This window comes from Symsagittifera roscoffensis, chromosome 1 (assembly GCF_963678635.1).
Source record: "Symsagittifera roscoffensis chromosome 1, txSymRosc1.1, whole genome shotgun sequence".
In the NCBI taxonomy this organism is placed as follows: Eukaryota; Metazoa; Xenacoelomorpha; order Acoela; family Convolutidae; genus Symsagittifera; species Symsagittifera roscoffensis.
In genome coordinates, this window is record NC_087062.1 from 3,642,997 (window position 1) to 3,670,693 (window position 27,697).

The 27,697-nt window shown below is 35.1% G+C and overlaps 2 protein-coding genes across 2 annotated transcripts in view; one reads left to right on the forward strand and one right to left on the reverse strand.

The window, feature by feature from the left end:
* The window catches only part of LOC134857014 (uncharacterized), a 290,454-nt gene that overhangs the window by 250,429 nt on the left and 12,328 nt on the right, over window positions 1–27,697 (reverse strand). The gene's annotated exons all lie outside the window — the stretch shown is intronic.
* Window positions 1–27,697, forward strand: part of LOC134841790 (fibronectin-like) — a 121,820-nt gene that overhangs the window by 83,835 nt on the left and 10,288 nt on the right. Inside the window, exons 11-21 of the mRNA XM_063857858.1 lie at window positions 9,856–10,152; window positions 10,841–11,074; window positions 11,710–11,778; window positions 14,453–14,617; window positions 16,319–16,429; window positions 16,503–16,535; window positions 16,617–16,637; window positions 17,618–17,794; window positions 18,680–18,829; window positions 19,136–19,240; window positions 25,770–26,114. Coding sequence (XP_063713928.1) covers window positions 9,856–10,152; window positions 10,841–11,074; window positions 11,710–11,778; window positions 14,453–14,617; window positions 16,319–16,429; window positions 16,503–16,535; window positions 16,617–16,637; window positions 17,618–17,794; window positions 18,680–18,829; window positions 19,136–19,240; window positions 25,770–26,114 — 1,707 coding nt within the window. The remainder of the gene's footprint in view (window positions 1–9,855; window positions 10,153–10,840; window positions 11,075–11,709; window positions 11,779–14,452; window positions 14,618–16,318; window positions 16,430–16,502; window positions 16,536–16,616; window positions 16,638–17,617; window positions 17,795–18,679; window positions 18,830–19,135; window positions 19,241–25,769; window positions 26,115–27,697) is intronic.

Genomic DNA, 27,697 nt, shown 5'->3' on the forward strand with positions numbered 1-27,697 from the left:
TGCCGCCTCTGTAGCATGTGTTCGAAGCACGTTTCCATTGCTTCGAACAATTCGTGCAACTATTTCCAAACGAGTACGTTGAAGATCGATGAAATTATTTCTGTCGCCGAGTACTTCAAACTCTAGCATAGGACCATCAGGGGAGTAGGAAGGTCCAATTTTTTGGGTGAATGCATTTTCAAAAGTGACAAGCAAAGGCGGTTTCTCAAATAAGTCCAAGGAGCTGTGAGTTGCTTCACTCGGGATTAAATTAGAAATCATTTTTAACCCTTGTAAAGAAATCGGAGCGACTTCTCTGTGCAGTTCGTTTTCTGGGAATGACGCGTCTCGTTTTTCGTTTAAACGCCGTCGTTCTTTTCGGATGACTTTTCCGAGATCTACTTCCTCCTCCTACTTGCTTTTTGATTGTTTTTCTAACGGTGCTTTTGAGTGCCTGCTTAGGACTTTTTCTTTTTGTTGCAACTTCTATCAGTTCTGGAGCTGCCTGAAGAAGTAGTTCTTTTCCGATTTTTTTAGCCGCGGGTATCACAAATTTTCGAGCCAGTGGAAGTGCGACTCTTCCTATTCCCAAGGCTAATGCACCGAAGCCACTGCCTCGTTGTCTATAATGCCCCGAGAAATGTGGTAGGTTTGCTTGGTTGTGGTAATATGAATCCATTTTGATCAATTGCTAAACTTTTGAAATTTCAAAGTCAGAACAACTTTTCCCCCTCCAGCGAAAGGAACAAGTCCTCCAGTTTCTGTGCGCAAGTTCACAGAAATATTGGAAATATTATTGACCAAAAGTTTTTTAAAATCCAAATTACTAAACACTTTACGATGATTCGGTTCAATTGTACATGCGTAACCGTTTTTCACTCGACGATTTGTATCAATGACTCGTAAAAGGGGTGCTTTTGTGTCTCCGACTATTTGATAATGAATTATGTCCAGATAAATAAACATAAGCTGAGTACCAGCGCATACATCAACGGGATAGTCAGCAATAAGATCTTGGGTAGAGAATGTGCTATGTTTCGTGCTTCCTTGTTTGTAACCTATATGATAACCAGTTCCATCTCTGACGCCTTTGAATCCAAGTAGACTAGGAATTTGCGGGCTTGAAAAAGTTATACCTTCCCAATAATGCAGCCATAAGGAAAGATGTTTGGTTATTGGATCTATTACGTAATCCAATTTCTCTAATTCTGTCTTTCGACGAATCTCGTCCAGTATTTGATCAATGCTCGTATATTCTCCTTTTGTTAATTTTGCTGTTTCTCCAAGGTAAGGTCTGGAGATCTTGTCTTTCTCAACTTTCATGCTTGCTATAACCCGATCTTTTTTGTAGTACACAATGTTGTTGTCAGTTACGTTGTTTATCTGAGTAGGGAAGGTAATTTCTGTAACTGCTACTCTCCATTCACCTTGCAAATTTATTTCTTCACTCAGGAGATTTTTGAAGTTGGCCAGAGTGTTATCCTTAAAAACGTTCATTGATGCAGATGAAACTAGGGTAATTGTGAAGGAAGGGGGAACATTATGGGTGAAAAGACTGTCGGAAGTGCCCTCAGTCATGATTGTCCTTCTCCAGAACGCGAATCAGTTCAGACTCGTAAAATTTTCCCTCAATCGGTTCTCTGTTAGAATCAATCAAATTGTATGTTGGGGGATTTCGTGTTGGTATGTCAAAAACTTCAAACACTTCATCGGTGAACGATTGTTTGTAACCCTTGCGAAAACGTATGTCTACTTTGGCAAGTCTAACATAATCACCAACATAAAGCTTTGGACGTCGAACTAACTTCAAAGACTGTTCTGCTCTTAATGAAATCAGGCGAGGAACATCTTTTTTAGTTACGTTATTTGGTGCAAGATTTGTGACACGATTTGTTCTCGAATTAATTGCATTGACAAAATCTTGCAATTTGTCAATGTATGAGTAAGTCCATTTATCCTCCAAGTACTTATAAATAAGATTTTTCAAGGAACGGATATTTCTCTCAGCGAATGCGGACTTTTTCTCGCTCTCTGTGCTATATGTGTTTATGCCTTTCTTTTTACATAATGCTTCGAAGGACCCTTTAAACTCTGTGCCCTTGTCCACCCATACTTTTTCCGGTTGTTTTGTCGTTATCATTAGTTTGAACGCTTCTGCTGTTGTAGTAGCATACTTTGATTTCAAGGGTTGCACTCTGAGATAGCGGGACATGCAGTCAACTGCAACAAGCAGATACTTAACATCATGGTTGTACTGGGCAAGTTTATCAACAAAGGCCAGATCTAATGACCAGATTTCGTCGATATCGTAAACTATGACCTTGAGTCGCGGCGTTTTTCGGATCACAGTTCGATATTTTGTGTAAGCAGGTTCAGTATGAAGGAAATGTTTAACTTTCTTTCGCGACAAATTGCTTGCTTTTATCAAGTTGTTCACACTACCAAATAACGCGGGACCTTTGTCACTGTATTTAGTTTTCAACAATTTTTCTTCAATCTTGGTAATTTTCCCATTGTTTTGTTTGCGCCTTCGTCTTTTCTGACGTTGGAGAATCTGAATCGTTATGGGGCGTTCCGTATGAGTCAGAGCCTTCTTCTGACTCTTTTTCACGTTTTTGGTTTTGGGTTTTTCTATTACCGCTGAGACTTTTTCGTTTGTGTTTTTTACTTCTCTTAAGGTTTGCACTACTTTTTTCCTGCCAAGTGGGCGATGTTGAGCGGGTTCTTGAGGGTCCGGGTTCTCGTTTCTCTTGAGCGTTAAAAGACGCTGACTGAACCGCGTGTTTGGCATTTCGATTTATTACCAGGTTTTCATTCAAGTTGAGAGCAGTTAAAATGTTAATGAACGCCGGATTGTGTAGTTTTTTCGTTGGTTGTTGTATGTCGTATAAAAATATTGTAGCTTTAAGTCCTGTTGGTACTTTATCTACATATATCACCTCATTGTCATGGTTTATGGTTACTCTTTCTGAATTTTCTATAATTTCAAGTACGGTTTTTGCTCTAACAAATTTTTTGTCTTCTAAAACTTGTAACTGTCCTAAAATGCTTTCGGTCTGTCTATTGTGTTTCTCTTCTAGTTTTTCGTCTTTAACACGTTCGACCGGTACTTCTTCATCGTCCGTTAACAGTTTAAGCTGTTCTTGTTGGGGCTCAACATTATCCGTAAATGTTTCCTTCGTTGCAGTAGTCTTACTAGTTTGTGGAGGTAATTGGGGTCTAAGCCGGTTAAGATAGGACAGTTGAGCATTTTTATGTTTAATATTATTATCATGAAGAACACGTGCAGCATGTGGCTGCTCTTTAACATATAAATGTTTCGGAATTAGAATGAATTCTTCAGCAGTCATCATTAAGTTGTGAGGTACTTGTAACAAAAATAAAGTATTTGTCGAACTAAATGGAAGCCTTCTTTACTCAAAATAATCGCACGTTTTTTGACAACACTGGTTTTTGGAGTTAATAAGTATTTGTATGCTGTCTCGAATCGTTCGATGTTTGCGATTTTAACGGGTACGTTTCCATTGACTACATTGAGCAAACATTCACAAACAAGTGTTATGATCTCACGATTTGAAGTTTTTCTAATTAATCTTCTTAGCTGGTCAGGTTTCAGTTGTACCATATGCCGCAGAATAGATAAGTTTTTCTTTTTCATTTGTGATTGGAGTAGTTTCTGCTTCAGATAAGGGTAAATAAAAAACTGTTGGCCCAGGTGGTGTGATATTTGAACAATATCTCAAACAATCTGATGTACGGGGGTCCAAGTCGATTAGAAGATGTCCAAAAGAGTCTCTGGTAGCTAATTCGTAACAGTTTCTCAAAAATTTTGATACATTCAATTGTCTTCCTAATAGATCTAGTTGCTGAACGTCGCGAGGCGATTTGAACAGAATGATGTGTGAAGTGTTCAAATCAATCGTACGCGACCATCGACTTTGTTGAAACAAGTTATGCTTAACATATATTACATCTATCCCTCTATGTCTACCCGCTGTCGCTAACCTAACAAATTCCTTGTCATTATAGATGTCTTCACATGAATCATCGAAAACTAGAAGAACATTTTCTAATTTTCTCACAGATTCGAATCCGTCGAATTTCATGAACTCCATATTCACTTCGCGAGAAGACACTTTTTCTGAGAATGCAGGTTGCATCTCTTTGTAAAGATATAGAACGGTTCCAAATTTAGGGTAAAAAGTATTTCCCATCAGAAGTTTCAAAATTAACTCAGTTTTCCCGGATCCTGAAGGTCCCACTATCGCCATAAAAATTCTTGTCGAAGTATCAATCACTTTATTCATATTCTTGGGTTTGGTAGTACGTAACCAACCAAGCCTGATAAAATCGAGAACCAAACTGACGTTTCTTCGCAACTTAATTTAGTGAAAGAAAGTTTGAGAATGCAGAAAGTTAGTAAAATTAGAATTACTACCATTTGCGCAACAAAAACTACTTCAGACCTTGGCAAAGTTACATTGTTACAAAACTTCCATGATTTTTTTTCACTGTTTGTCTCGTTATAAACAAACTCTGTTACTAATGTTGCGTCAGGTTCATCTACTGCTGTTGTTGCTTCTGACATTTGAGAAACTATTTATTCTACAGACTGCGTTAGACTTTTTCTCTCTGCGAATGAAGCTTGTAAAAAATTAAATTACTTTTGAGAACAGTAAAAAATTTCATAACGTGTGAAATCTCTATCATTTATGTCATGCATTTCTAAAACAAAGTTTGCTGGGATATTTGCGGTTTTTTTGTAGTACATTATTTTCTTCACAGTATCCTCTTTCACAATCGTCTTAATCTCATCTGGCAATTCACTGCTGTTTAGATCCATCTGAACTCCTGGCTGACGTTTGGGTACTAAGACTAGTTCGGGAAGACATACTCCTCGCTTGCTGGCTAACATTTCTGATAAACTTGAATCTCTGGAAGTATACAAATTGATCAATAACTGGAAAAAACCTCTTCAACGTAGACAACTCTTCTTCGGAAATTATTATTTGCTCCTTCCTCTGAACAATTTGGCCACTGCAATCAATACGCTCTATTCTCGTTAATGAAATTTTAATATCACCCTCTGGAGTCATCCACGCACAAATCATTGAATTTTGTGATAGGTATGTCTCCACTTTCGCTGATCTCTCGCTGTTGTTCATTTTTCAACCAATCATAAAAAACCTTGGTTTTCTTCAAGGCACAATGATTCCTGGAGTTGTAATGTGGAATATGTTTATTGCAACTTGGATAATTTTTAAAATATAAGTTTTCAACCCGAGGACAGCCCAAATCATCTAGGTTTTCAATCTTTCGGTCCAAGTACTTGGCCAAAAATTCTGTCTTTTCTTTTCCTTTAGCGTAAAAAACGGCACCAGGATTTCTCAGCACAAAACTCTGAAGTATTTGATTCAAGTTTATATAAAGATAATCACCGTTTTCCCAATGGAGACCGTGTAAATAATTAGTTAACCAGTTGTAAGCTTTTTGTTCAAGCTTTGGTAGTATATTGAAATTCACTGGAGGTAGGAAAATGAGTCGATCGCTGTAGTCTGAAGTTGTTATTGCTAATTCTTTAACCACAAAGGCGTTTTTCTTGTAACGAAAGCCTTCCACGTCAAGCACAACTGATCTCTCGCCTAGCATTCTAGTAAATGATAAACTTCTGGTTTTTTCAACTTAATGAAAAGGCAGAACGCTATTCCACTCAAATGTCCCAATAAGCTGTTGTTACAGTTCCAGGGCAACATGTAACAGTACGTGGGACCCTGTTGATAAAATTCGTGTATAAATCCGGCCGCATCGTGCAAAATAGCGTGCAATCGTAAAATTTTGGAATTTTTCAAATATTTGTCCAAGGAAGAGTTATCAATACCAATCAAGCCACCATAAGGTCTCAACTTAATTAAAATGTCGTAGTTAAGGTTATCAGAACTAACAAAAAACAGAGAACATGCAGCTAGAAAATAGTTGCGTCGGTTAGAATTATCAGGATAAGTTTGTTTCAAAGGCGTATAAATTTCGTGAATTATTTTCAAATCAATAGGAGTTACTCTGCTTTTTTGCAATTTCATTATTTATTTTTTCCAACACCTCTCCAACCTGCTGAATTTCAAGCCAGTGGAAATAAAAGTGACCTTGCAAATACCATTTAGACTCATTAAGATAACGGTGGTAAATAATTAAATAAACCACCTGAAGTTTTTTGTATTTTGATAGCTTGTTGAAACATAGACGGATTTTTCTCTCCAAGTCTTTATCAACCCATAATGAGTTAAAGTCAAACGAATAGTCGAAAACGTTTTCATAATCAGCAATATTCAAATCGCTCACAGTGCCATACTTTTGTTTTGTAGAAATGCACCAAGAGATTTGTTGAAGCTCACTCAAATAAAATTGTTCTTTGAAAATCAACTCGTATTCTTTCTTTGAAATTTCCTTTGCCCTTTCGAGGAAAACGACGTAGCGTTCATTACATAATTTGAAAAATGAGTTTTTTTCTGCGGTTGAAAACACTCTTAATTGTAAATGTTCATTATCAATATCTTCAGTACACCAAGTTCCCTCTAATTTCATTTTTCTTATTTCAAAATTTGACAATTTTATCATTTGGTATATTTTGCCCAGAAACGGCCGCCGCCTTTTGAGAGTAATTTCAATTTACTGCCTTTTCACCATAAAATTTAGGTCAAGTTAAGGAATTAGTTTACTGCTGCCAACAGTTAAGCTACGCTGCCAAAATGGCCGGCGAATTTTTATTATATACCATAAAAGTCAATTCCCCGTTCACTAACAAATTTCAACTAGGTCGAAAGTTCATTTACCCTAAACAAGCATAACAATTAATATGATTCATATAATTAATCAGGACCAATAATTAGGACCCCAAAATTTGGAATTAGAAAGATTTTTGTATCGTGTCCCTTGTTGTTAAGCTAAACTTAGCAAGATCCTAAGTAGGGGGTCTTCTGCTTTTTGGGTGGAAAATCTCTTTCGTTTACAAAATCCTAGGATGAGGGTCCTCCAAAAAATTAAGGACCCCTTTCCTAGGATTTTGCTTTACGTGAGGACCCCCCCCCCTTAGGAAGGACCCCCCCCTTAGGATCCGGGACACGATACAATACTACTGATTGCTTTAACTTTTGACTGAGGAAAAAACTGCTTTGAACTGTGTTATAAAAATCATCAAAATTTGGCAGAGATGAAACTTTGGATATTTTAAAGGAACACATGTTGAGTTTGAAAAACCAAAACGATTTGAAATACCTTCACTGTTGAGATAAACTAAAAACAAATTTAGGATAACAAAAATACTAGAAGAAAATTTAAGCACACTTTTAATTCAAGACTTGCAACCCAGATTAACGAGCGGCTCGACCAGAGAAACAGCCAAGTTACAGACATGGGTTGATGTGTTTTGGTTACAATATTTTAAAGCCCAGCAGAAACAATAATTACAACAATAACAGATCTTCATGCTGTGTACTTTGAAAATGGAGAGGTGTTGAGCAATAAGATAAAAATAACACTTCGAAATCAAAGAAAATGACTAGACCCTTTAATAGACTTCAGTAAAAAAATTGGGAATTGTTTGAAAGTTAAAAAAAATTGAAGCAACAAAATCAATCAATTTAAAAAACCAAATTTTACGATAACAAATATATTCAATCAAACGACACTTCAAAAACATCAATTCCACAATTCAATTTGAAAACAATTTGATGGAGTTTAAACCAAACAATGAACAGAATTTGATCTAGAGACAATAAACGATTACTTTATTACTATATGGAAAGATCTTATGAAACTAGAAACAATAGAAAAATTGTTTGACCTTATGTTTTTTAAAAAAACGAGCGACAAAAAAAAAGGTTTCAAAATGATTAAAAAAACAAGACATCAGAGAACTGTGAGGGCTTGAAAATCTATCTAATTAAAACAATAATCCTGCTGTTTGTGGTTATCTTTTTAAACTTTTCAATCGTTGCGTTGAGAATCAGTTTTTTCCTTTAGCCTTAAAATTTGCAAGAGTAATATTGCTTTTTGAGAGCTGAAAAAAAAGATGACTGCAGAAATTAAACACCAGTCTAACTTTTTCCAGTAATCAGTAAAGTACTTGAAAAAGTAATATCTAACAGAAAGACTAAGTTTTCATCAAAGCAAAACATTTTGACGCCGTATCAATATAAATATCAATAAAAAAAATCAACAGTATACTCAATTCTAGATGTAATTGAAAACTTTTAAGTGTTTGATCTACCAAAAATCACTAGGCTTGTAAATTTTTTGTTTTTTTTTCTAGTGTTTTTGAACTTTTTGATCACTCAACACTACATACAAAACATTATATTTATGGTTTTCCTTACCCATTACCTGAAAACTTGAAGTCTTATCTTGAAAACAGATACCAAATTGTTGAACTGGAAAAATAATTGTCCGAAGAGCGTTCGATAGTGTGTTGCGTGCCCCACGGGCCGGTTTGGAACTATCAAGATGACACAACCTTGTTTGGAACTATCAATGATGATGGTAAATCAATGTCCAACAGATTGAAGCGCATTTCGGTATGGGATGTAGGAAACAAAGCGCACAGTTAAAAAAGATATAAGTAAAGTAAATTAAATTAAGCCAAAAATTAATTGCAAGAATGAGTTTAATAAGGAAATTTTGAGATTTTCTTTTGAAAAAAAATATCTGGGATTCAAATTGAGACAGCAATTTTAAAAGCAAAGAGCATAAAATTCATTTAATTAATGGGTTGTCATCGCTCACAGGTAACATTTATCGTTATAAACTGTTTCTGGGTCAAACATCTCCTAATAAGTTATTTAAAGTGTATATTCAACCAGTTTTGCAATTTGGGCTGCTAATATATGGTCTGGCAAAAAAAAAAATTATTCGAAAAATGTTTGCAAAGTGCAGAAAAGAAAACTACAAAATTGTTATTATTTAAAAAATGGACACTGATAATCGTAAAAAAAATTACAAATGGTTCACATAGAAAAAACTACTCTGCACATACGATTTAAAGAAGACGTTAACAAAAGTAATATGAAAATGACGCACCATTTACCGTATTAACTGTTTTATTCAGAAGGATGAACTCGAATTCTGATCTTTTAAGGATTATTAGAAACAAGGGACTTCAAACAAAGAGAAAGGGCGATGGCAATCAAAATAGAACAATGGCTATAGAGAAAAAAATCGTTTAATTTTCTGATAGAGTTCGATAAACCAATTTTAGAAGATATATGGAAAATGATTCCAAAAAAATAAGAAAAACTTATTTTTTAGTTTCGAAATTTTTATATAATAGATAACATAGACTTTTTGGAACTAACGTCATAGGTAAGGTTTCTTTTTTTCATCTCTTTCTTGAATTTGCCAAAATTAGAAAAAGGGGGCGCATAAAACTTTTTTTATAGTTTGGTTTTTTTGTGCTGACTTTCATAACAATGAAAGCATAATTTTTATTACTCTGATTGGTAATTTAGACAGGATTTTTCGGTGATTTTTTAACAAGGGCTCTTTTGTTTGATTAGCTGAGTACTGTATGCAAAATTATTTTTTTATTCTTTGCTCTCGAGGCGTCACTCGACAGGCTAAACGCCTTTGACATTCTCCCAAGTGTATTTAATTTCATCATACACTTGGAAACTAATCTTTATGATTATGATTATGTTTAATTGCCTTCAGTGACTCTTTTCCAACTGTCTTTTGTCTATGTTTTTTATTTCCGTTTTGTTGTACGTTTTGTTTTGTTTTCAAGTGCAAGTGAAACAATAATTCAGTGCAATTATGTTCAAACTGTCACCATATACAATTATTATAATGTTGCTAATATCCGCATTATAATCTTGTGCACAATTTTAGACCCTCTGCCTCCTGACTTTTCCAGCGTAGACTTCACAACGGGGGAAACCTTTGTGGAATTAAATCCTCAGTGGCCGATTACGGCAGTCCGCGGTAACATTGACCAGTATCATTTCGACAACAGCACTTTCGCAAATGCTGTTGCTAGTGCTTCCGGCTATAAGATGAACACGACTCAGAGTTTCAGCTTAACAGGCTTGCAACCAGGCACCCAGTACAATCTGAGTTTCTTCGGCTGGATAAATGCTTGCAACGGAGTTCGATCAAAAATTGCTCAAATTTTACAAATATGCACCAGTGAGTGAGATATGTTTTTGGTCGAAATAATTAAATAATTCTACTGATGATTTCTAGTGATGAAGCCAAAAAGTCACCCACGGTTTCCAGACTTTTTCCGCGACTATTAAACATATTATGCTGATTATGCGGTTTTCGGTTGCGGAATTAACTTCGGCGAAACGGAAAAGTCAAAAAAATTAGTCGCGGACATCGACCCTTATACTTTTAGTATATTTGATTACATAAACTTATCTAGGGGCGGATCTAGGATTTTCTCGAGGGGGAATTTTCAAAAAAGTTCGAAAGTTTTGTCGATCAAATTGATTTTCCGAGCTCTGCCAAAGCAACAAAAAGACCTTGCCTTGGCCAGATTTTGTGCGCCGCAGGCAAAATTTTGAAAAAACAGGCCAAAAAATTGCGTTTTTCCGGCGCGCGCTCATCCTTCAAAATTGGTATTTATGGGCACGTCGCCAAAATTGGATATCTCAAAATTGGTATTTATGGGCACGTCGCCAAAATTGGATATCTCAAAATAGTACAAAGGGGGACCCTTTGGGTCGGCAAGGGGTCGAGTCCCTGAGGGAAAAGGGCATCCCCCCCCCCATAAATCCGCCCCTGAACTTATCTGATCTTCAATTAAAGCATATTGCTTGAAACGCTGCAAATCAAAATATAGATTTTTAAAGAGTTTTCGTTTTCCTTTCAGAACCCAACGTGTCCAGTGTAACAGCAGTGCCTGGAAATAAAGACAATGAAATTGTCGTTTCATTTACGACTCAGGGAGCGTTTGACTCGGCCTATGTAACTGTTCGGAGCGTAGAACTAAGATATTCCAAAACCGTGCAAGCACTAAACAACACGATAGTTGTCACCGACCTGCTTCCAGCGACGACATATGAGTTTCAAGTTGAACTGACCATTGGAGAGGCTTCCGAAAACGGTTATTTTGTCTTACTTGATGAACAAAAAGTTGATCACTATACCCAATTCTGAGAAATTTCAAAATTTTATTTTAACATTATATCGAAAGAGTCAAACCGGGCTTGAATGGGATTAATTTTGGAGTTCACCTTCAAAACACAATAAGATGACATTTTTGCGCATCTAAAATTTTGCGAGGAAAGTTTCTTATAATGTTCTAAAATTACTTTCACAAAAACCTATTTTGAAAAACATTTTGCGCCGTAGGAGACTATTTGAGATATTTGGCTTGATGCTATTTTTCTTTTTGGATGGTTTTGAATATTCAAATTTCTCAATCCTTAACATTTTCACCCTTATGCATGAAATTTTTTTGACAACCATTTCTGTATAAATTATGCGTTTTAAAATTGTCACCAACTAATTGTGTTTTCATTTTCGCGCTGATGTATTTTAATTGTCCTTATAAAGTACATAAATTAGGAACTTAAATTAAAAGTATTATCCGATATTTTTTTAAGAATTGAAAAGTGACAGCCAAAGTTAATTTTCTGAAAATCGAAACAGGCGGATCGAAACAAGATCCGTAATAGCTACATAAATGCCTTCATAAAAATATCACAAATAAGTAAACAGAGAACTGTTTTATTTCAGAAATTGGTGGTCTAGTATGTGCACAAGGCGCAATGCGAACATCATCAGATACGATGACTGCTTCTACTGGTTTGATATTATAGTTTTTTTTGCATTTATCCCCGACAAAAATTATGACAAAAAGTGGGTTGAACTTTCTGTTCGTGTTTTGGTTTTAAAGAAAACGTTGATCTGTTTAGAAGTAATCAATAAGTAAGCAAAAAAATGGTCCATTCATCTAACTGTGAGTTTTATGTAGCGATTTTACAAACCAAAGTTTTTAGCTCTGATTTGTATAAGCTACATACGTCGGAAGTTGCATAGAAAGATAATTGAACAAGCATCGATAATTGAACAACCGAAAGCTCGGACCACAAAAAAATCTTTTTGCATGTTTTCATTTGTCAGTGGTGTGACGAGAGGGTCTAAATAAAAGTCAAGAAAAATTGGCCGTATTCTACAGCTTTTTTTTATCAAAAATTGACTAAAAATTCATAAAAAAATAATTGGTCTTGATAACTTTTCTATTTTTTCAAAACTAATTTTGTTGATTTCGCCGCCAAAATAAAAGCTTAATATTTTTTTTTACAAACCACTGGCTCGCTATTTTCTATTGCAACTATATTAAAAATGAAAAACTTTTCTCAAACAGGTTTTACTCGACCTTGAGAAGTTGTTTTAGCAAAACTTTAGTGCGTCGTTCGATTGAAGACAGAGAGGATGTCTAAAAAATACCATGATTACTTGTGTTAACTAACGTTGCGCGGAAAATTTTTTCAAACGAAAACAAAACTCGTAATCACTTTCAGTGGTTAAAATTATTAGGAGCCATTAAGCGCTCGTATAAAACAATAGTTATAACCCAATAAATTAGTATTACTTTTTTCCTGCCTCAGTTATCTGTCTCATGATGCATGACTTTTTCATGAGTTTTGCTTGACCATTACTTAAACCGCAGAAATTTAGGATTACTTTTTGAGAAACAAAGTTTTTTAATTAAAAAAATAAGCAAAAAATTGAAGAACAATTTACTTAAAATATGTTTCTGTTTTAAGAGTAATGAACGCAGTGAAGGCTTTTGTATAGGTCTTGGCAATTTTTTGGTTTCAGGAAAATTTTCTAAAAATTACAGATGTGCATTTATACACATTAATGCATTTAAGTAAGCACTAAGGTATATATGCATTTTTTGAGTTCAATTGAAATTCATTTGCTGGATTTTACTAAATAACACGCTCAAAATACGAAAGTGATAATGGCGCGAAAACCATTTCTAGTTTCGAAAGTGGAATTTAGTTTTTAGATATCCATTTGAATAAAAATTTTACCTTTTGATGCAGTTTTCTCAAGTTGGGTTAATATTAAGAAACGCATGTCATAAATTGTTCTAGAAATTCAAAGAGCCTAAAGGGCATCTAGTTTTTCTTTGAAAATCAAAAAGTTGAGATTTTTCTTACAAAATCAGAGTTCTTTTTCTGTTTAATTGCGTTTATTACTTTTTCCAACTGTCTTATGGCAATGTTTTTAATTTGTTTTTCTTGTCATTTTTCAAGAAAAATTCTAGAGTATGCCTAATTTACTATACCTATCCACTACGCCTAAGGTCTTGGCTGTAGTTCAGATCGTCTCATCACGCCACGGACAAAAAGACATAACTTCAAAAAAATGGTCTAACTTTTCGGTGCTGCTTGTTCAGTTATCCTTGTGTAAGATCTAAATCTATTGTAGTGACTGAAATTGCTTATAGAAGGGTAGCGGTTGCGTACAGTGCAAGGGTTTTGTTGCCGCTCAAACTTGATTAAAATTACATCACGGTTCAAATAATTTCCTTTTGCAAAACTTTTTTTGGCGATGTATGCACCTTCAACCAATCAGGGTAACAAACTGGGGTTAGTAATATCGTTCTTTCAAATTCACAGATAGATGAATGAATTTGTTTCGATTTTTTTCTCAGGTATTTGAACCTCTCACCAACCAAAGGGTCAAACTTTTGATATTATTTTATGACATCCATTTTTGGCTGATCAACCATAAAAAACATGAATGAAATGTTCTAAAAGCGCCTTAGTTGCCAAGATATACTTTTTTGAAGAGAAGCGCGCGCCGAAAAAACTTAATTTTTTGGTAAAGTTTTTACGAAAAAGTGCCCAAAAACGGCTATTTTGACCTGTTGTCTTTTTTTAAAACTTGCCGGCGGCGCATATATTTTGGTCAAAATAGGGTCTTTAAAGTGTTCTGGGAGTGCTTGGAAAATCAATTTGATTCACCTGGAAAAAAAGGTAGACGAAACATTACGAAGCCAAACTGTGCACTAGATAGGCACACAATTCTGTGTCTGTATATTCCTGGATTCCAGAGACAAGTCTTTAAACATGTTAAAATTTTGTCGGAACGATCAAAGGAAAGTAAAGAACAAAAGAAGAACAAAGGGAGCGTCCTTGTTGCGGAATCCGCTTACAATGCGCAAAATGCACAGTTTGGCCTCGAAATGAATTTTCAATATTTTTTAAAAACTGTTTGAAAATGTGCCCCCTCCCCCCTGGAGAAAGTCCTAGAGCCGCCCCTGGCGCCAATGAATATTATGTTTGTCTTCATTGGTGACATTTTAAGCGAAATATTTTCAGGGGCTTTGCTAAATTGTGAGACTTAATTGCTAGTTACAATACCATTTTAATCTGTTTATTTATGCGCCGATGAAACTTGTTTATATATTCAAGGATGTGAACAATTATCAAATTTGGCTGTGATTTTTTGCATCCTTCAGAGTTCTCTGCGACACCATCTGAAGTGAACTCCGAGTTCCTGGCACCAGCTGTGTGCAGAGTTAGATGGAGAGCTAATCCCAACTTCATAAATGTCACTCAGAATGACTTCTACGATGTTCTGCTGAACGGAGTCTTTGTGACAAGACTGGCAGCGGATAAAGAATGTAAGGCCTTTTTTCAGAAAATTTAACCTAACACAAATAGTTTTTTTAATTATATCGTGAAATATTTTTTAGATAACTTGTGATAAAGAGTTAGATTTTTCAATGAACAGCAACTTCTTCTCAAATTTTTCTGTTACATTTCTTTGCAGTATCATGTGCCAATGAACGTAGTGAAAACACCTAAATGTCTTGATTTTTTTTCAAGGAAAGTTTCTTGAAATATGTTCATGCTCAAGTTTGATTTTTCGTGGTTTGACTTTTGACTTCTTTTGAGATCAATTCGATCACATTGTTGGAAGTAAAACGAACTCCACTTTCAAACAGCAAAAGTGTAAAAGTCCGAAAGTTGAATCCAATTTTTCAAATTTTCAAGCAAAATAAAAACATTTCACCTGTTGATGCAGTTTTCTCAAATTAATTTACTTGAGTCAAAAAAATCACGAATTATTTTAGAAATTCAAGGAGATTTAAAGTAATATTTTACGAGATAATTAACTCTCTTTGAAAATTTGATACTTCTGCTGGAACCTTCAGGCTTTTTAATAGCATGTGATTTGGCATTCGGTTGGTAATAAGTTCACACAGTTGATGCTTTTTTCATTGTTAAAAGGAGCCAAAAAATCAATTTGATGAAATATCAAGGCTATAATAAAAACTCGATATCAGAAATTTTTAACTCGCAATTTTTTGAAAAACATAGTTTATTTCTTATGTGTCTTTATGCTTTCCAATTTATTATTTGCAAAGTTAGTTTGGATGCCTTCAGTTTGTTATATTCCAAATTATTACTTGAAGCTACTTTATTTTTGGCTAGTGTTTGCCTATTGCTAAGCGTTTTTGGTCGAGAGGGCAGTGTGTGAGACTGCAATTCTCGCGGTCGCCGGTTCCAAGCCAATGCGTAGCAAAATTTTTCCAATTCGAGGCTTAGTTATATTTTTTGTTATCCTACTGTATAAAGCAAATTTTTTTGTCGTGTTCTGGCTAGTGTTTGCGAAGCGCAGCTTCACGTCTGTGTTTATACATCAACAATGAAGTCCAGTTTACAGCTGCCATTCGATAATTTGGCTCGATATCATTCCTATTTTATTAGAAAAAATATACAAAAACTTGACCTATCTGTATTCTAATTTCTTAAATATATATATTTTAGACTGAAATGCTGAAGGCATCGCTGCTCGAATCATGCTTTGATTGTTTTAAAACGCAAATTCGTTATGTGACACGCTATCCGCACTCATTATCATTCTAAGTGAATTGAGACCTATTTTAAATGGTCAAAATAATTCTGGTCAAGTTTTAGCGGTTTTTGAGACAAGCTTCGCCCTGATATACGAGCAGTATTGTTCTAATTGACAACAATTGAGTCTTAGGCAAAATTAAACAACCTTGAGATTGCGTGAATGTGGGACCGAGTGAATTTCTTCCCCCTATTAAACATTTAAGGAGGAAGATGCCAAGTTGGTTATAAGTCAAAGTTTTCAGACACTCTCCGTTTTCTAATTTCAAATTGAATAGTGAACATGATATCATAACTTGGGATTGAGGAAGATGTTCCGACAATTCAGGGCATCATAGAATGTTTAAAGATAAAATTTACGTCAGAAAATACAGACCACAGATACTAATATACTTTCATTATATATTGTCCCCAGTGCTAACTGAGATTTTCTTGCGATTAAATATTTTGATTTACATGCTTAGTTCTAAGTGTGGTTCTGGACGAACTGGATCTGTGTTTGAGTTACGAGGTTTCCATTTTACCACGAAGAGGAGATATGTTGAATGATCCCACGAAAATCCAAGTCCGGAACTGTGAGTTTCACATAGCTGAAATTTCCATTGATTTTGATAAATGAGGAATTGTTGAATTGTTTTGTGGTTTTAGGGCAAGATGGGGCTTCTATCGCAGCTATTTATCGTGAGGATACTTTTTTTCTCGAATCAAAACTAAAAAAGTCTTTTCGATTACTTTCTGAAGCATGTTTTTTTTTCGTTTCAGAACAGTTTCCTGCAGCTCTTGGTAATTACTTTTTTCTTCTACAACTTTAACAGTATCACATACAGTTTCGAATCACAATCGATTATATTATGATTTTATTATCAGTCTCACTAAAAGGGAGAAAAAATCTATTATAATCACTTAACAATAGATTTTTTTCTCTCTTTCAGAGCAAATTATTATGAAATACAATACGTTTAACCGATAATAATTGATGATTAACCCATCTTTTTATTGATACAATTAAAACCAACTATAATGAATTATTTTCATCCCAATATCTAAATTGTTTGTTACGCACAAATACTATATTTTAATCGATTATACTCAATTATCATCCTTTTGGTTTGCCCATTTTGCCTTCTGAAGTGCTTATATTTTATGACTTGATAGACGTTGGTTTATCTTAAAATTGGGAAAATTGTTTTTTCCTTTTTCACATCAATTGAAATTTTTAACTTTTTTATTTTTTGATTTTTCTTATATTATATTTGTATAAAGAAGCATATTGTTAGTTTTCTTACCACCAAAAAATTAGCACAGTGTTTTAGTTTCATGCTTCATTTCGAAGATTTGATTTCACCTACCGCGGTAACCTTTCAATTCGTATGAAGGGATCTCTATAGAACTTTCGTTTCGTGGTAAGGCTTTGTGTTCAGATAAACCAAACTTTGACAACACATCTCACTTATAAAGATTTTGTTATTGATAGAAAAATAATAACCCATAGAATATAATTAAAATAACCTTTTTCTAAGACAAATTTTTGACCAAATAGGAGGTTATAATAATTTAGAATAGATTGTACTAGATTGTGATTGCTTGAAAGAGTTTTTCTGTATGAACTATAATCAGTTATATTGCATCATAAAAGATTGTAATCTCTTGCAAGTTATCAAGATTATAACCAAATACAAATCTCTAAACACCTACAAATTTGGTAACTTCACTTACACTTGTCTGATTGTTAAGCCTGAAAACAAATTTTTTATTATGTTAAGAGAGCTGCGAGTACTGTGCAAACGATGACCTTGATGATGTCTGCGCATTTCCGTTTTTGTACAATGGGCGAAATTGGTCAAAATGCCTTCAGCGAGCAGACCCTCTACCAAGCACCCTCTGGTGCTACAATGCAGATAGCCAGGAGATCAGCTGCAGCATAGAGTCCCTTTTCTGCTGTTAGTGAAATCAAAAGTTAACGGCTAAAATGGCCAAAATTTTATCCAGTATCTTATTTTCTTCTATAAATTGAAGCGATAGAATTACTCTTTTTGCAAAAATTTGCTCACATCGGGCGCTCTTGAATTTTTTCGGCGTACAGTACCGATTACTACCAGGGTTTTTTTTACAAACAGTTCGTGTTTCAATGGATCGTGTTCGGTTGTATACGCATTCGATTGTGTTCATTGGACCGACTAAAAATTATTTATGTAAAAAGGACCAAAATCTGCTGGTAGAGCCACTGGCTAAAAAAAGTTACTTTTTCTCTTCCAACGAACAAATGATGGAAATTATACCTATATGCGCTGTAATAACCCCTGTCCGATCAAGATCTGCCATCACGTGATATTAGTTGTGCGGATCAGTCAAAGCTCTCATTTTCTTCAAATTCCGATAGGCTGATATCAATTTATAAGGGCGTCCTCTTTTATCCGATGATATGTATTAAGTTTTATATTACGATTGTTGATTCCAGTTTCGCCGGGAGCATATAACAATGTTTGTTAGATATATTTTAATCTTGGATTTTCTTGAAGCATGGGGGTGGAGTTTCAATTTTTCTTATGGTTTTTTTTAGAAAAAATTATTAATGTAACAAAAAACTCTCAAAATGGGGAAAATTGGCGCCACAAGCTCTTTTATGAAAACTTTAGGATTGGCCGATCAAAAAGAGATGTTGTAATTTAGTAGCAAAGAAGGGACGACCAGTAAAGTCTCGGGAGAGAGAGAAAGAGGCCGGCCAACGCCCCTCCATCTAAATCCACTAGTGACGTTGACCGCGTTTTTTACAGGCATGAAGCGATTACTGTGAATGATGAAAAAGTTTATTTCTCTGCTTTTAGTGGCTCGTATTCCTGAGTTTTCGGGAGACATGAGCTTCGAAACTCTCTCAGTAGGAAGTATTCGGGTGGCTTGGAACACGGACTCAGACTACTATTCCGCATTCAGGCTATTTGTGAACAAACAATTAGTCGGAACGACTGTTGAAAAGGGTGAGGGAAAATTGCGGTAATTTGAATAGTGCATTATGAGTTGAAACTTGAAGTCACTCTACCATTAGCGTTGACTATGGCGTCATTTTTGCAGAAATATACAAAAAGTTTGACTCGAATCTAAGAACTTCTTCATGGCATTCCAACAAAAAGCCTCTGAGCCAAATATGAGGTTTTTTCAATTTTGTACTAGAAAGCGTATTAGAAGGTTATCACTGTCAACTTGAATGAGTTGTTTCGTATTTTGCACCTTTTCACATCCAAAACGTGCGCTCTAAGGTATGTGCTCTTGCGAATGCTGCTTAGATTTTGTGCTGAATAATCTGGTCACTGGGACGACGTACCAATTTGAAGTTCAAATCGAGAGTTACGGAAGATTGGGAAACAAGGAATTTGTCATCTTCCAAGCATGTGAGTTGCAGCCACATCCCAAAATTGTTCAAGAGACGCAGTTGATTTCAAAATTCAATAAATTGCAAGAAAAACGCAGCAAATAGCTCTTTTTACTGAAAAAATTAGTTGACTTTATGTATATACAAGACTGCTCGTATATCAGGCAAAGCCCTGGATGTTCCGACTGTCCCTTAATTCATATCTCATAGTTTTTGGGAAAAGAAAAGATTGAAAACCTATTAATTTAATATCAAAGTGTAAAAGGTTGCGTCGTGCAAAAATTAATAGCTAGCCTCAATTCAATTTGGAACAATGTTGCTGTGCGGGATAACTCGCCATGCATAAATAGTTCAAGTTGCGGTCTCAGCAATAGGAACAATTTCTTCAAACCGAGCTTAGTTTAGCCCAGAACTTGGCCAATTTGGCAATTTTCAAAATCCCAGATTTCTCAGTAAGTCAATATCTTCAATTCGGTATAAGAAATATTGTCGAAAACTATTATTTCGATCGGCGGAAATTGACTGATAAAAAAACCACAGCGAGCATAAATTTTGGCAATAGGAACCCTGAGTAATACCACCGCCATAGCAAAATGTTAGGCCTTTGAATGCGTAATTCCAAACGGAACCGAAATTGCTAGAAAATTTTACAATTAAACCAAAATTGTGTAGCACTTTTTCCCGCTAAATTGCAAACTATTCTTTCGAAACTGTTAATTCTGACTTTGACTTAGCGCAAAAATTTAAAATACATTACAATTTAGATGAGTTTAGCGGGAAAAACTGCTATACGAGTTTGGATTTAATTGTAATTTTCTAGCACTTACGTTTTTCTGTCTTTTTTTGTGGTTTTATTCAACATTAGAGTGCCAAAAAAATTTCTGTGTATAACTTCTTAAGCTTAAACATTGCATTTCAATCGGTTTTTTAAAAATCAATTCTACATAAATTGAACTCCTGTTACAAAATCAATAATTTATGGAACTCTTTTCCTATTCCAAGATACATCTCTGATGAACGCCCCAGGCAACAAAAAACTCGAATGGCACATGAATTTACAATTAGCACTTAGTGATATTTGAGCGGTGAACATAAACAAAACCTTTTTGAGCTTAATTGATCTTTAAAGGCACACAAAAAAAAACTAACTCAGGTCTCCGAATTTTTTTCCTCTATTGATGAAAACTTTTGTTTCAAGGCAACAAGTGAGGCCATGCAAAACTTGCGTACATCCAAATTTTCAAAATGTGTACTTGTTATTCGAAACAGCAATTGAGACTAAATAAGCAATTTGCAAACAAATATGATGAGTTCAAGTAATGTTTCATAGGAAAGTTATTTTTCGAAAAATTTTCAGTGTTCCGTATGATTTGTATTCAATGCAAAACTTGCATCTATATGGAAGTTTGAATCTTTCTATGGACTTATTCGTCGAAATATTATAAGCACTTCGATAAAATTTTGTCTGAACAAAAAGAACTTGGGTAGGCTCGCTTAGAGCAGGGATTTCTCACAGGTATTAGGCATCAGTTTGGAGGCTTTGTTAAAAACTTTATTATCAAATTTGCCTTTATAAGTTTAATGGTTATTCTTTAAAAATCTTCGTGTTGTCCTAGAATTTTTTGCTGGGCAGTTAGGACAGTTTTTTTATCTAGCGTTTCTTGATAAGAACTATTCTGATTTTTTCCGTTTTTCAAAAGGAAACTTCAGTAGGTTCAGTTTTGTTTATTACGTTATTTTAAAGTTGTGTTTCGGAGGCATGTGCCATTTTTTAAGGAGAGTATAAAGCTTCGAGAAAACTTTTCTAATACATGTCATCATATTATATTTAACAAAATTTCTGTTTTTTGAACATCGAAACATGATTTTTAGTTAACCTAATAAAAAAACAAAATTTACATTCAGATTAAAAATTAGACAAAAATTGGTTTTTAGCTGACCTCTCAAATTCAATTCAACTAGAAAATCAACGCTTGCTATCGTTTTTCTTTTAAACCAAATAATCTTTTATAAAAAAATTTTACTTTAAGTAATTTGACCACAACATTTTGTGCTACTTGGATAACAACATGCTATCTTGTTGTTCCGACTTTCGTAACCAAAGTAACGGAATATTGATGCTCTGGGTGGTTTTTTTTTCTTCAGAAAAATTTCGACTTTTTACTAGCCATTTTTGACGGTTTTTTTTGATGTCATTCAAGAACTATTGCTGTCCTGAGCCTAATTTTGAAAAGTAATTTTGCCTGTGATAATTTTTTGTAAAGTTATGCGGGTTTAAAGATTATGATTTTGGCCAACTTGGGACAATTAACGCGTGATATATTTCGCGCTATTAACGCGTAACGGAGATTTAATCCATCTTCGAACTCCTTGCAAATTGGTTGAAGGAAGCTTATTTGCAATAATTGATTTGTTACTATGAGCGAAATCTATCACTTTGTACTTTATATGGCGTGTGTACTTTGTATTTTTTTCGTTTTATTTTTTTTTAATTTAATTTTTTCTTGATATTACGGCTCCATAGACATTAAAAGGCATTCGGAACATTCAGGGCTTCGCCCTCATACGAGCAGTCTTGTTTCATTTTGGCTCAGCTCCAAAGAAGTGTTATGCTCTCTTTGAGTACATAAACACCTTTCGCACTGCCTCTTGTCGGTGTGTAAACAGACTCTCAATTAGTTTTGATTTACTTATCATTTTTTCAAAATGTCCTTGTTTTTTTTCAAGAGAAAGTTCATTGAAATAGCCCACAAACTGGAACTAAATCAGGCGAATAGACTAATTTTTTTTAGCGAATGCGACGAACAAAAATACAGGTTCAAAATTGACTTTGAAATAATATTTAGAAATAATATTGAGAAGTTTTCAGTGATCAAAATAACGATATCTGATCTGCATGTTTATTGAAGTCTCGAAGTTCAATGAGCAGTTTTGTTATTAATTTTAACGAAATCGAAGTACAAAATTGGTTAAATCGGAGTCGATGATAAAATTCAGACTCTCATACAGGTTGTAATGTTTTTTTTTTGTTTTCAATTTCTCAGGAAATTTTTTAAAATGTTTTAACGCTCCAATTAGTTTTTTTTGCTATTAAAATTGATTTATTTTAGAATTCAGTTCGATTTGATTTATTTCAATTCAGTTCGTTTTATTGGTGAAAAGGAAGGCAAACTCCACTATCGAACAGCAAAAGTGCAAAGGTCACAAAAAACGTGATCGAATTCTAGTTTCAAAAGTAGATTTTACATTTCAGTTTTCCAAACTAAAAATAACTCAAATATTGATCTTTTTTTTCTCAAATTGAGTTATGAATATCACAAAAGTGTTAATCAAAAATTCTTCTAGAATTTCAAAGAGCTTCAGTAACATTTATTTTTCTTTTAGTGTTTTTGTTTCTGTTTGCTTGCGTTCGCATATTTTTTAGCGTCTGTTGACTTAGAAGTTTTAGGGTGTTGGTAATGGAAACCATTAATGGAAACCAAGGGTATCAGTTCAGTTATTACTTTTTTACGGTATGTTGGCTCTATTAGAATTATTATGGAAGTTGATAATGGAAATCAACTAATGGTAACCAAGAGTATCAGTTCAGTTATTACTTTTTTACGGTATGTTGGCTCTATTAGAAGTATTATGGAAGTTGAGAATGTAAATCAACTAATGGTTAGCAAGGGTATCAGTTCAGTGATCACTGATTTCAGCACTGTCAATTAGGAGCTGTTGCGTTTGCAGGAAACTACAGAAAAGCAAGAAATTAAGAGAAAATTGATTTGAAACTTATTACATGTAAAAAACAGGCCAATATACAGGTGCGGATATTGGAATTTCTCGAGGGGGGGGGGGGATTTGGCCTTTTAAAAAAATTTGAAAGAATTTTAGACCGTTTTTTAGGTCGATTTGATTTTCTGAGCGCTTTGAAACTATTTTTGAAAAAAGCCAAAGGAGGCGTTTGTAGGCAACTTTGGAAAGTTGTCGATCAAAAAATTGCGCTTCTTGGCGCGTCCTCCCCCCTCAAAATTAGCATAGTTTGGCGCCAAATGCACCCTTAGAAAAATTTTCAGGTCAGTCAGCCAAAAATGGATGTCTCAAAAAAAAACAAAGGAGGGACCCTTTGGGTCGGCAGGGGGTCGAATTCCTGATGGTGGGGGGGGGGAGATGATGCGTCTAACCCCCCCCCCCCCCTTAAATCAGCTACTGCCAATATGTACATAGCGGAGCGGCATCCTGAACAATAGCAATATTTAAGAAAGCGATTTGACAACGATTACTCTCATTTGCATTGTATCGACGCTTGCTCAAAGTAAAAAAACTAGTCGGCTCCAACTTTGTGTGATTTGACTCAGATGAATCCTATAAATTGTTCCTCAGCACCGCGTTTTATACATTAAGAAGAGGTAGAAGGGCTCATTTGTCCTCACAGAGGGTTTTTCGAACTTATTTGGGTTCAAAACGTGTCTTGAACTTGACCAACCTGAGTTTTTGTGCTGGTAGGTTGGGCTAGCTAAAGGGGGTTGCGGTCAAGAAAATAATAATGTTTTAGATTTATTGCTGTTTTCGTTGCTCGACAGTTTTAATTGCTTTGCTATTGCCGTAGAAAAGAATAATATGACTCACTTAAACTCTGAAATGCTGTCTTATTACTTATTATCTAGCATGGCCGTACTGACAGCAAAAAAGGATAAATTTTGTCAGAAATAAGGGAGAAGAAATTGTTTTGACGTGGGGCCTATTTGTGGCTTATGAAAACACTCTATTTTTTATAGACGAGTTCTTTGAATAGATTGTTTGGAATACTTGTTTGACTTCTTAGGGAATCCAATCAGAAAACTATTTAATTAGTGAAATCAATTTGGGTCGCAATAACTTCTCCGTTGTATTTTCGAGTGATTTTTACTATCTACTACAAGATAAATTTGTCAACAATTTTTCAACAGTTTAATAGATCTATAGCAAAAAATAAAGCTCTCTTGAGATTTCAAAATACCATTAAAAGACTATCCGGGCTAATGCGATTCAGAGCCAAACAAAACTACAAAAGCTTTATCTTTTGGGTTGTCGATTTTTGGAAAGGGTTGGGCTTTTTGGGGGAGTTTACGCATATAAACACACAGGTGCGGATCTAGGAATTTCTCGAGGTGGGTTGGGGGGTCGGATTTTGAAAAGATTTTGAAAACATTGTCGACCGTTTTTTTTAGGTCGATCAAATTGATTTTGTGAAGCTCTCGGAAACCACTATAAAGACTCAAATTTTACCAAGTTTTCGCGCCGGAGGCAATTTTTTGAAAAAAAGCAAAAATAAAAGCCTTTTTAGGCACTTTTTGAAAAATTTTGATCAACAAATTGCGTTATTTTTTGGCGCGCTCTCCCCCTCAAAATTAGTATAGTTTGGTGCCAAAGACACCCTTAGAAAATTTTCAGGTCAGTCAGCCAAAAATGGATGTCGCAAAAAAGTACCAAGGAGGGACCCTTTGGGTCGGCAGGGGGTCGAATCCCTGATGGTGGGGGGAGCTGATGCGTCCAACCCCCCTTAAATCCGCTACTGCCAATATGTACATAGCGGAGCGGCATCCTGAACAATATCGACCCTTGCTCAAAGCAAAAAAAAGTAGTCCGCACTAACTTTGTGTGATTTGACTCAGATGAATCCTCTAATTTTTTTTTGTCAGCCTCAGCCCCGCGTTTTATACCTTAAAAAGAGGTAAAAGGGCTCATTTGTCCTCACAGAGGGTTTTTCGAACTTATTCGGGTTCAAAACGTGTCTTGAACTTGACCAACTTTCACCGCTAAGTTTTCGTGCTGGTAGGTTGGATAGCTAAAGGGGTTTGCAGTCAAAAACATTATAAGGTTTTAGATTTATGGCCGTTTTCGTTTCTCGACAGTTTTAATTGCTTTGATTTTGCCGTAGAAATGAACAATATGACCGTCAATATCGGCCTTTCATTTCAATTTAAACTCTGAAATGTTGTCTCACTATATATCTTGGCCGCACTGACAGCAAAATAGGATTAATTTTGTCAAAAATAGGGGAGAAGAAATTGTTTTGACGTTTATTTTTGACGTGGGTCTATTTGTGGCTTATAAAAACAGTCTATTTTTTTAGACGAGTTCTTTGAATAGAGCGTTTGGACTACTTGTTTGACTTCTTTCTGAACCCAATCAGAAAACTATTTAAGTAATGAAATCAATTTGGGTCGCAATAACTTCTCCGATTTTTTGGAGTGATTTTTACTATCTACTACAAGATAAACCTGTCAACAATTTTTCAACAGTTTAATAGATCTATAGCAAAAATAAAGCTCTCTTGAGATTTCAAAACACCATTAAAAGACTAGCCGGGTTAATGCGATTTAGAGCCAAAAATTGGCATATTTAGAAAACTTTCTAGCGGGAAGGACGGATGGCCAAAAAAGAGATGTTTTAAAACTACAAAAGCATTCTCCTTTAGGGTTGTTGATTTTCGAAAAGTGCTGGGCTTTGGGGAATTTACGCATCTACACAATTCTTTTGCATTTTCTGTGTTGCACCCAACTTGTTTACTTTGTGTGTTTCAGCCGATCAAGATAGCAATGCGTTTGCCTACCGACCGACAACTTCTTCGTTTAAACTGTCATGGGATGCCCTAAACGACCTCAAAAAACGCAAACGACATCGGCGTTCGGAAGATTCGGTTGTTCAAATTAACATACAAGCCCAAATTATGAGATCGAATCTAACAGACGCTCTCTTTTCTGCAGAACAGTTGCAAGGTTTGTTCGTGAACAAAACAATCTCGGTTTCATCTGGGACCTTATTGCAGGGCCTGCAGTCGGGCTCATCGTACAATGTTGCAATCACTGGCCTCAATGATCAAGGCCTTCCAATTGAGAACAAAGCACTCAATACTTCAGCTGTGACAGGCGAGTCGCATAAATTTCAACTAATTCCAACTCTTGCGCTCTATTTACTAAAATTCATAGAAAGAAACGTTCATCAGTGATGTGCAGATGAGAACTCATTTGTGCGGATGTTTCATAGTGGTGGTAAACTCTAAAGTCAAAACACCAGGAAATATAGCAACCATGGATTCTGTAATTAAATAATATTCAATTGCTTGACTTACCTTTTTACACTCGATTGAAATAGTTAGAAAAACTGATCAAACATATAGAAAAAACCCGTTAGGTAACCTCATAAAAAATGAGAAACGATGTATTACAGTTCTCAACTATGTATAACAGTTCTCACACGTTTAGTATTGGTACCCAACGTACCTGATTGGTAATCAATCAGACTGTACAAATTCATTGAGAATAATAGGCTACCAGCTTTGTATCATAGGAGGCTAACAGGGCATTAGTTACGCCTGCACTTTGGGTGATTAGTTTAAGCGTAGTCGCAAGCATTCTAGAAAGATTTAACGTAGAGTTGAGCTGTCTACTTCCCCCAACAGAAATGACAACGACAAGGACTAACTGGACACGAGTAACCCCCCTTGAACAGGATACGGCAACCCTCCACGAACTGAAAACGAGCAACTTCTCACAGCTGGAGCCCTTTGAAACAATATGGTAACGCGGAACCACAGCAGGACTTTGACACAGGCAGTTCTACACAAAAATACAACAAAGCATCACATCCTCAATGGATTGATTCAACAATAGACAGCCTAATCAGAACCCATGATATCAGATAACACAACACTACTAGTGTATATCATGCCGTCTAAAGCAGTTTAGGAAGCAGTCGTGCGCGAAAATATAAACGTTCTGAACAAGGATATCGTGGAACAAAAAAAAAACGACTTTGCCAAGGCTTTGGACCAAAACAAACTGGTACCAACAAAAACCAAGAGACATGCGAGTGCTTATAACTTCTCAAGGAACCGACCTATGAACTACTAGGAACATTGAAAGTAGATTTTCATGACAATTAAATGGTAAACTCAAGCATTCAAACCTCAAGAATTCATTTTGAAAACTTATATATAAAGTACTTGTGTCATTTTTTCCTACTTTTTGCTTGTTAATTTTCAAAGTCTTCTTTATTAGTAGTATCTGAAGTAGTTGTTTGAAAGTATTAAACAAATTGTAATTTTAATTTTTCTGTCTTTTCTGATTTCATTGTGATTTCTGATTGTTTAGTTTGTCCACAAGTTTCCTCGAAGGATATGATGCTCTTTCTTGATTGCTACTTTGCGTAAATGCGGTGTTAACGTTATCATTTGAGTTTTTGTCCTTTTGTGATTTTGTAATCATATGTTTTTTTAGGTAAGTATGCTTTTCGTACAAATATTTCTAATTTTACAGCTAATTGCTTGATCGTTTGGTATGATAATGGGTTTATAGGTTCTGGTCTTATTGCTAAAATTAGGTTTGCTGTTAGGGCTTTTCATTAATCTTCAATAGCTAATTCAGATTCATATCCAGTGAAAACCAGTAGGAGTTTATTCGATGAAACTGACGATCCACCCATAAGGTATTGATTCATTCTAGTGATTCTG